The 10,150-nt window shown below is 54.7% G+C and overlaps 1 protein-coding gene across 1 annotated transcript in view; it reads right to left on the bottom strand.

Annotated features, from left to right (window-relative positions):
* Window positions 1–3,132: 3,132 nt before the first annotated feature.
* Window positions 3,133–10,150, bottom strand: part of DMKN (dermokine) — a 21,947-nt gene continuing 14,929 nt past the window's right edge. Inside the window, 8 exon segments of the mRNA XM_011982248.1 lie at window positions 3,133–3,451; window positions 4,640–4,687; window positions 4,798–4,821; window positions 6,141–6,212; window positions 6,555–6,596; window positions 6,719–6,766; window positions 8,296–8,343; window positions 8,682–8,738. Of these exon segments, the coding sequence (XP_011837638.1) occupies window positions 4,640–4,687; window positions 4,798–4,821; window positions 6,141–6,212; window positions 6,555–6,596; window positions 6,719–6,766; window positions 8,296–8,343; window positions 8,682–8,738 (339 nt within the window). The 3' untranslated portion in view covers window positions 3,133–3,451.

The following is a 10,150-nucleotide window of genomic DNA, read 5'->3' as shown; positions in this document are numbered from 1 at the left end:
TCCCAAAGTGCTGGGATTGCAGGAGTGAGCCACAGCGCCCAGCTAGTTCCATCCTGACATGATTTTTGCTGTGCCAGCTTTAGAAGCCAGTGTCTCTCTCCAGACTCCTCCAGCTTCCTCCATCTACGCTGCCTCAGTAGTTTGTGTCCCTGAGTTGGGTTGGGCAGATGGGGGAAGAGAGGGGCAGGGGGTTCTCCCTGGGAGAGGGTCCCAGCAGTTCAGGTGACGGGTGGCAGGAAAATCTGCCCGATATGCAGCTCAGCTTTGGATGAATCACGGAGGGGTAATGGAGTCAGGCAGCCGCAGAGACTGGCTCTGCAACATCACATCTCCAGGTCGGCTTGACTTCCTAGCTCCCTCACTGAGAATACCAGTAAACCCCTGTTTTCCCACAGGCCTGCCCCCACCCCACCCCAAATCTGCCAGAACTTGAGTGTGGGTAGGAGGCGAGGCCCAGCCCCGATTGCCCCATTGTGAGACACACCTAGGGCTTGGCAGCCAGCCTCTTGGGTCTAGGGAGGGAGTGGGGATTCCAAGAGATAGACACTGGGTTTTCGGGGCCTTGGCGAACACCAGGTGGAAAGCCAGGAATCCTGGGAGAGAAAGGGGGCTGGGGTGTGGAGTATTAGGGGGCAGAACTCAGGGCATCCCTGTCCCATCCCTTCCTCCCTTCGTCAGTGTTGTCACACCCAAGAAAGCAGCCTCATCCACCAGCAGGTCCGGTTTCTTCCTTTGCCACCCACCCTATGTGCCCTGTGCTTAAACCGGTCCTGGGAAGTCTTCCCGGATTGGTCCCACTTAATTCCAATCCCTCTCTCCATTGGCTAATTTGTAAATATTTATTTTACTCTTGGTGCTGGGGACTGCAGATGGTCAAAAGACCTGCCCTACGGAGTCCACATCCTAGCGAAGGAGACACCATAATGCAACAAAAAATAGACACACAAACAAGATTACTTCAGAGAAGGACAGGTGCTGCGAAGAAAACGGGGCCATATGATGCTGACAGGGCTTCATTGGTCGATGGCCTGAGGGTCGGGCGCAGCGGCTCACACCTGTAGTCCCAGCACTTTAGGAGGCTGAGGCAGGAGGATCACTCGAGCCCAGGAATTCCAGACAAGCCTGGGCAACATGGCAAGACCCCATCTCTATTAAAATACAAATTTAAAAAGGTGGCCCAGGGAGAGAAATTTGAAATTAGTCCTAAAAGCAGATGAAGCTCTGGCTTTCTGAAGACCTTGGTAACAGCCGCCCTTGTTCCCTGATGGCCTGTGCCAGTAGGCCCAGAGGGACCTTAGAGAGGGAGGCCAAGCCTATCGCATAGAGCCGTGGTGAGGAATAGGGATTTTATTCCAGGGCTAATGAGAAGCTGGTGGTAGGTTCCGAGCACGGGCTCCTTCCGGGCGTTGTGAAAGAATGGGATCTAAGGAATAAGATGGAAGCTGCGGCTTCAGGAGGTCACTGGAGGAGCCCTGAAAGGAGAAAGGGGTACCCACCCTTAGTTGGAGGGCCCCTTATGCCAGGGGACCTTAGCCTGCCTCGGGTGTCACTCTAAGCTTTCAAGAGCTGCTTTCAGCTCTTTGGGCCACGAGCACCCCACGAGCCAAGAACCGTGCCCACCCTGCCTCTCCCAGTGCCTCAGGGACTGGGCCGAGGAGACCTCAGCTCCCCGCGGGTTTCCACCCCCACCCACGCTCTGGGAAGCTCCCTGTGCAGCGAGGATGCAGCCTCCTCCTTGGGACAGCCCCGCGCTCTCCCCCTTGTGGCCTCCAGGAGGTACTGCAAGGCTCTCCTACGGCGTTGAACCCCGGAGGACAAGTACAAACCAGTGTCAGGATTTCAGGACCCAGGAGAGAAGAGAGGCCGAACGGAAGAGCGGCCGAGCCTTCTCCCAGGCAGGCGGACTGGGTCAGCTTGGTTTCCTGAAGTCAGTTTTGGGCCGGGTTTCTTTCACGTATACATCCCTGTGCCTGTCCTGTGGTTGGAGAGTGACCTAGGCAGATGGGGGCCATGCCCTTAGGGAACTCAAACCTGGGAGGGAGTCACTTAGGCTGGCAGGGCACCTCCTGTCCACCTTTTACTTCCTGTCCCCTGCAGGGATGCCAGGGGGACAAAGGGGTGGGGGATCCTTAATCCGGACGTGTTGGACCAGCTTGGTGGGGCTTAGGGGCTCCAACTGCAGACCCCCAGCCCCATCCCAAGGGCTCCTCAGCGTGGAATACGCCTGGCTCAGCCTGCGCCGCAGCCTCTCCTGTTTCATTGGTACAGTGATGGGGTGGAAGTGTTCTCCTCCCTCCCTCTGTATCCTGGAAACACAGGGCAGTGCCTGTGATAAGGCCTTGGGTTAGATCCAGTGCCCCTAACTTCCTAAGCGCCTCTCCCCGGCCATACCCCCATCCCCACGGCAGCCTGTCCAGGTGGTGAAGCATAGTCTCTACCAGCACCTTGCTCCTGTTTCCTGCCCTCTCCCTGACCTTCTGGGACTGACCTCCCGCTTTGAACAACCTCTTTCCTCCTGCCTCCTGACTTGAATAGTTCCATTGTCGCTTTTTCAGGCCACCAAAACACCTGTGGCTGCTTCAAGTGCAAAAAGAACTGTATTCAAGCCGGGTATGGGGACTTACGCCTGTAATCCCAGCAACTTTGGGAGGCCGAGGCGGGTGGATCACCTGAGGTCAGGAGTTCGAGAACACCCTGGCCAACACGGTGAAACCCCGTCTGTACTAAAGATACAAAAATTAGCCAGGTGTGGTGGCGCATGCCTAGCTACCCAGGAGGCTGAAGCAGGAGAACTGCATGAACCCAGGAGGTGGAGGTTGCAGTGAGCCGAGATCATGCCACTGCACTCCAGCCTGGGCCACAGAGTGAGACTCACTCTTAAAAAAAAAAAAAAAAAGAATGGTATTCAGATATAGGTTGGTTAATGATTTTTTTTTTTTTTTTTTTTTTAACAGATGAGGAAACTGATGCACGATGCAGGTTGCTTGTCAGAAATAAAACCCAGGTCTCATCTCTCTCGGCCTCTGTGCCTTATACCAGTTTCAGGCAGATTAGCTGCCCCTAAATCACTCTTCCATCCTCCCTGAGCCAGGCCATCAACATAGCATTAAAGAATAAAATTTGAGAAAGTCGTAGGGAAACAAGACTCATGTTTTATTTCCACAGAGAGACTCAAAAGTAGGAAGCTCCTCCTTCCTGGAGAACTGTCACAGTGACTTCAGGTCACAAAAGGGAGCAGGTAGAGAAAGATGCTGGTGTATCCGATGAGGCTGGTGGTCACTGAGGCCCCACAGTGCAGTGGGAGGAAATAAGGAGACACAAGCTGGGTCCCCAGCCTAGGAAACAGAGGTGCAGCAGCCGGGCCAGGGCTGGTACAGGCTGGGAGCCAAGAGGAGGAGCTCCCTGACTACCAGTGTTTTTCGGGGCCTCGGTGGTGGTTGGAAGAAATTGCCTAGAAGAAAGAAAATCAAATGGTAGCATGTGGCCATTCCTAAGCCTGCGGAAATGGGGCATCTTTTCACCCAGAGTCTGGGCGCCCACCATTCTTTTGCTGTCCAACCTGTTCACCTGTGGTGCCCCTCACTTTTGCTTCACCTAAAACAAAGTTTGTGGTTCTGCCGAGCTAAGCTATCACCTCTCGCCCCTGCAGCCTCGCTGCGTCCTGCCTCTGAACCTTTCCACCAGGAGGCTCTTTTCTCTATAGTTCCCCTGCAACATCTCTATCCCGGTCCCTGTGCTCCATCTAGAACGCCATCTTCTCTTCTCAGAGCTGTGCCTGTGTGGTCCCACCTTAGGGTGCTTTCTGATGGTCCTAGGTCATTTTCTTTCTTCCTTTATCTCTTTCTTTGTTTCTTTCTTTCTCTCTCTCTCTCTCTCTCTTTCTTTCTTTCTTTTTTTAGAGACAGGGTCTCCCTCTGTTGCCCAGACTAGAGTGCAGTGGTGTGATCATAGCTCACTGCAGTTTTGAACTCCTGGGCTCAAGCGATCGTTCTGCCTCAGCCTTCAAGTAGCTGGGACTACAGGCAGGTGCCACCATGCCCGGCTAATCTTTCCGTTTGTTTGTTTGTTTGTTTTCATTTCATTTGTTTGTTTGTTCGTTCTGATTGCCCAGGCTGGAGTGCAGTGGCGTGATCGCAGTTCACTGCAGCCTCAAGCTCCCAAGCTCAGGTGATTCTCCCACCTCAGCCTCCAGAGTAGCTGGGATTACAGTCATGCACCATCTCACCTGTCTAATTTTTTGTATTTTTAATAGAGACAGGGTTTTGCCATGTTTCCCAGGCTGGAATGGTTTGTTTTGGTTTGTTTTGCTTTTCTAGAGGTGGGGTCTTGCTATATTGCCCAGTCTGGACTCAAACTCCCAGCCTCAAGTGATCCTCCCACCCCAGCCTCACAAAGCACAGAGGTTACAGGCATAAGTCACCGCACCTGGCCCTAGATCATTTTATTATGGGTCTTTCTCCACACCCCACCATGAGCTCCCCTCTGCCTTAACACCTTTAGAGCGTCCACGCAGAGCATACCTGACTTCATGTCGCTGCCCACTGAGATCTGAGGATATACCAAGATCCTGGCCCTGCCCTGGGGTGACTGTGCATCCGCTCCCAGGATGTGGCCTGGTGCGGCCCACTCTGATACTCACCTACCAAAACTTCACCCACTGTAGCAGGCCAGGTTGCACCCGGGAAGCCTGCCGGAAAAAGAGAAAGTCTGAGTGGTCACCACAGGGTCCCTTCCACACCCTCTGGCCTCAGGCCCCTTCTCTCTCCAGCCAGATGAAGATCAGGCCCCCATACTCACCGAGGAAGAAGGCGAGACTCCCCCCTGCGAAAAGATCAAAGGAAAGTGATGTGGGGCTCATGGCCTCCCTGTACCCTGCCATGGCCTCCGAGCTCACGAAGGACCCAGCGGCAAGGGCAGGCTCACACCAGGGCTATCACCAAGGTTCTCCAGTCTGACTGTGGACATTCAGACTGTGGAGTTGGTTTCACAGCACATTTATTATCCTAAGTGTACTTGATCCAAGATGATATTGAACATGATTCCTGGGCACGTACTGGCCAAGGGGGTCAAAAGAGGATAGGCCTCCCTTCGGCCTGCCAGGTGGGTCGACATTGGCCACAGATAACCCGGCAGAGTGGAAGCCACAGGCAGTAGAAGCTGCATGTCCCTCCTCTCACCGGCCTGTAGTTTCTCTCAGTGGAAGGTCCACTCCCCAAGGCGAGGACTTTATTGTCGTGAGAAATGGAAATACCCAGCCTGCTGTCGCTTTGTCAGCTGAATTTGCACTTAGCATATTCATTTACTGATGTTACGAGATTGCCTTCATTGCAACAGAATGAAACCATATTTTCACGTATTTTTTCCTTTCATTTCCTTTGTGGAATAAAGCATCCATGTTCCCACCAACCATCCACTCCCTGGCTGGCCCCTAAGCACGAGTCTGTTTTCCTCACTCTCCATTCCATCTTCCCCAAAAAACGTCCACAGAGAGGGAACCTGTGAGGAAGAGCTGCTCGTGTGTTTTGCAGGTGTCGTGATTTTTTTTTTTCTAGACGGAGTCTTGCTCTGTTGCTCAGGCTGCAGTGCAGTGGCGCAATCTCAGCTCACTGCAACCTCCACCTCCTGGATTCAAGCAATTCTCCTGCCTCAGCCTCCCAAATAGCTGGGACTACAGGCGCCCGCCACCATGCCCGGCTAATTTTTGTGTTTTTAGTAGAGACGGGGTTTCACCATGTCGGCCAGGTGGTCTTGAACTCCTGACCTCGTGATCCGCCCGCCTGGGCCTTGCAAAGTGCTGGGATTACAGGAGTGAGGCACTGCGTCCGGCCGGTGTCATGAGTTTTTAGAGCCTATATTCTTCTTGGAGAGGGTGTTGGTTCTCAGTTTTCTCTGTTGCTGCTGCTCCTTTTTAACCTTTTCTGACTGGGTGGGTGTGAGGAGCATTGAACCCTCCTGCCTTTCGCTTCCAAACTGTCTCAGGGAACCCGAGTCTCCCTTGCAAAAGGGTGGGGAGGCCTGGACTCAAAGAGAGCGGGATCCAGCCTCAGGCAACCAACCGAGAGGACCCGGCAGAGAAAGCCTCTCTCCCCATCCCCCATGCAGAGCCCCCTGTGGGAAGACGGGGCGGTTGCAGGTCTCACCTTTGCAGGGGTCTTGACTGAGTACTGCCCACCATAGGCAGTGGGATACGCATGCTGGTTATAGTTGTAGTTCTGTGGAAGAAGTGGGCGTGGGGGTTAGAACAGACGGAAGAAGGCCATTTTGCTCTGGAATAAACATCCCACCTTCCTGTCTGGACCGAACCTTTCTTAAAACGCCTGCCTTCTCCCCTCGTGTCACGTGTTTTCTTTTATAGAATCTCCTCCAGCCAGCCAGGGCCCACACCCTCACCTGCCTTTACTGTCCTAGCCCAGATGGCCACCACCTTCTCCTCCTCCTCACCCTGCCCTCGAGTCCTCTCCCAACTCTTCAAGTGTTACTTGGGAGATGAGGGTAGGAGACCAAGAAAAGAAGCTCCAGGACCTAACCCAGTGGGTCCGTGGTAGATGTCTCACCTTGGAAGTTACAGCTGCCACCTCCTACCAGCCTGCACCTGGCTGAGAACGCCATTGAATGGGGTGGGGAGTGGGGGCAAAGAGAATTTCAGATTGCCCAGACCTGGGAGCAAGGCCAAGGGGGACCAAGGGCCCTGCAGGGGAACCTGAGGACGGAGACTCACCTGATCGGCGCCGCCTGCACGTTTCTGCAGTGATGACGTGTCCGCACCCTGAAAGAAAGAAGGGGCCACAGTTTTTGCCTCTGCAGTCGTGCGGGCCTTGCCGGGCTTCCGGAGCCCCAGTTTCTCCCTCACCCCACCCTTTCCACGTGCTACCTATAGAGAAGGCAGTGAGCCTGGAGAAGCTGTTGGCCCAGATAGATAGACGACAGATTTCCACACTCAGCGTTGGGAGCCAGGGAGAGAACCAGGTTTGGCAACTCCTTCCCCACCCATGCCCTGGGAGAGTTGGCAGCTCCAGCCTGAGACTGAGCTAGAACAAGTGAGTTGCAGCCACGCAGGCTCCTCTGGGGCAGACCCAGGCACCGCAGCCCAGCTCGCCTTCTGCCTGTACCAAGTCCTGCTGCTATGCCCGTAGGCCCTTAGTCCCTGCACACCGATGCCATGCCCCACAGGGTGCTTGAAGGAGGGGTTGTTATCTGCAGAAGCTGCATGCTTAGGTTAGCTCTGGGCTGCAGGAAGCAAAAAATGAGAAATACAAGAAAACAGATAAAGCAACTTAAGACACTGCAGATGCGCCGGACACCCCCAGCCCCAGCACAGGAGGAGAAACAGCGTTGATAAGCCATCACAGCTTCTCCACTTGGACCCTCCACCCTGCCACACACACACACAAAGTGACAGTGAAGTCCTGACTCCAGCATTAACTCTGCCTTATCCATACCTGACCTTGAACCTAAACCCCACTGCAAGCCCTAACCCTGAGGTCACAAACTGGTTGACCATGGGCCTCCAGATACTTTTTGCTTGGTCCACGTAAAAATTAAATTAGTTACAATTAGAGATCAGCATCCTGGTTCTTCGTGAAACATCAGACGACCTGCCACCCTGTTCACACACACATGCATGACCGCACTCAGCTGAAGTCGACCTCCCCCTTCGCAGGGCCCCACCTGTCCAGCCTCATGTGCTTGGCACATGTAGACGAGGGAGCAGGCAGCCCTTACCTCAGTGCCCATGGGTCCTGTTTCTCAAAGTCTACTGGCCATGCACAGTTGGAGTGTGGTCTTTGGCACGGTCCAGAGGTCCGGCCCATCCTCCCTGACCCAGGTCTTCAGACCCTCAGCAGCTGCCTCCACTAGACAGGGACCTGACCCCTGCATACCGCCCTCTCATTCTCCCTCAGCTGTCCTCCCCATGCCCCAGCCTAGGCCCCTTCTTCCCCACAACGTGGTCTCCCCGCACCTGCGCACCCTGCGGTACCCACCCAGCCGTGGCTCCCCTGGGTCCAGGCCAGGCCCAGCAGGAGCAGGAGCAGAGCAGAGGCAGTGGCCAGCTTCATGTTCATGTGCTTGTGGAAGCCCCAGCGCTTGGCCTTGGCTTTTATCCTAGGGAGGTCCTCCCACCCTGCTCCTCAGTGACTCACAGCTTCTCCCTCTCACCCCGCCCCCACTTGGGATTGCACAAAGCCTGGGAAAGCGGGAAGGGAGGGGAAGAAACTGGGACAGACACCTGGGTCAGCGGCTCGTCCAGGGCCCCGAACCCCGTGTCCCAGAGCTGAGAAGTCCTGTCCCCCTTACCTCAATAATTGCTTTCCAGTTGAGGAAAGGAGTATTGTGTTTGAAATCCTGCAGGGAGAAGGAGGGCGGAGTGGGACGGGGACGCAGAACCCAAGGGGTGGTCTGTGCAGCAAATTGGGGTAGTCTCCAGATCTTGGGTAGGAAGGAGCTTTTGGGTGTGGTTTGGGGTTGGAGGAAGGTAAGCACGTGGGAGATTGAGGGTGTCAGCACTTGAGATGGTATTGGTGATAAGATTTGGGCGATAAGATTTGGATGAGCCATCTCAAAAATGAAAAGAGGGGGAGTTTGGAGACAGGTGGTGGGAGCAGAGGGTGGCTGCCTTGAGGGAGGCTTGGGGAGTCGGGAGGGCCAGGCCCCCATTCTTCAAAGAGCAAGAATTCTCCTACCTCCCAGAGTCGGCTGAAGTAGAGGAGGGCTCGGGTGCTGGGGGGTGGGACTTTGTTCTGTGGATGAAAGGCGGTGAGCAGGTTAGCAGAGAGCCTGGGCACGCTCACCCACCCCTCCTCCTGCTACTGCCCTTTCTCAGCCTTCAGAACGTCATTGTGTCTAAGGTTTGGAACGGGAGGAGCTGGGAGTCTTTAGGGACACCGGAAAACCATGTTTGGAAACAGAGGGAGAGAGAGAGGCACTAACCAACTCTCCCTGTCCCAGAGCATACAATGTTCTCTATCCCAAGTCCCCCAGCCTCCAGCAGAACCTAATTCTAGCAAAACCTCAAGACTAGGACCTGCCTCAGAGCATCCCCTTTCCACCTGCCGGGCCTCCTCCATCCCATTTCCCAAAGCTGTGGGCTGCAGTCACCCTTTCCACACCACCCCGGACAACAGCGGAGACGTAAGAAAGGAGCAGAGACCAGGAGTTTAGGGCAGCTAAGGTTTATTTCAAGGGCAAGGGCTGAGATTAGTGATGAGAGAGTGGTGTTTTAAGAAGGGAGTAGGGGGCTCCCATCCATCTGGTGGCTCCTTGTCTGGAGGTCACGGGATGCGAGAGCTCCTCTGGTCCTGGGCAAAGAAATAGGTTCTTTTTTTTTTTTTTTTTTTTTTGGAAATGGAGTCTCGCTCTGTCACCCAGGCTGGAGTGCAATGGCACAATCTCAGCTCACTGCAACCTTCGCCTCCTGGGTTCAAGTGATTCTCCTGCCTCGGCCTCCCAAGTAGCTGGGACTACAGGCGCACACCACCACACCTGGCTAATTTTTGTATTTTTAGTAGAGATGGGCCACATTGGCCAGGCTGGTTTCAGACTCCTGACTTCAAGTGATCCGCCAGCCTTGGCCTCCCAAAGTGCTAGGATTATAGGCGTGAGCCACCGCGTCTGGCCAGAAATAGGTTCTAAAGAGAGAGCTTGAGGAACAGGAATTCCGGGACATCGTGAGCCGATGCAAGGGTATAAAAGACCCCTGCTCCGGAAATCTACAGGGACCTTTTTGCCCCACTATCCAAACAAACCCAGATATCCTGGCGTGGGCTTGAGAACCCCCTGCCTTGTCAGAAACATTACCCTGTGTTCCCCTCTGCTCCCTCCTCACTCTGGCTGAAGTCCTCATCTCCCTCACCCCACTGTGGAGAGCGGGGCTCCACCCTCTGCCCTGCCCACCTCTGCCCTGCCCCGCTTTCTAGGAGATCTGCCTCCTGAGGAGCTGGCCCAGATGAATCCTGCCTCACTGCCATCACTCCATCGACTGCCACCCTAGATGGGCAAAAATGGCACAGTGTCGGTCCTGGTTCTCTGGGAAGTGTCTGTATGTGCCCTGGCTCCCCATCAGACCCTAAGTTCCCTGTGACCCGGGAAAGAGTCTTGTTTCTACCAGAAACCGTTCTCTATGAAACAGAGAGGCCGGATGCAGTGGCTCACG

This window comes from Mandrillus leucophaeus, unplaced genomic scaffold, assembly GCF_000951045.1.
Source record: "Mandrillus leucophaeus isolate KB7577 unplaced genomic scaffold, Mleu.le_1.0 Scaffold238, whole genome shotgun sequence".
Lineage (NCBI taxonomy): Eukaryota > Metazoa > Chordata > Mammalia > Primates > Cercopithecidae > Mandrillus > Mandrillus leucophaeus.
The sequence above is the reverse complement of the archived record's forward strand: the minus strand, read 5'-3'. Positions and strand labels throughout refer to the sequence as shown.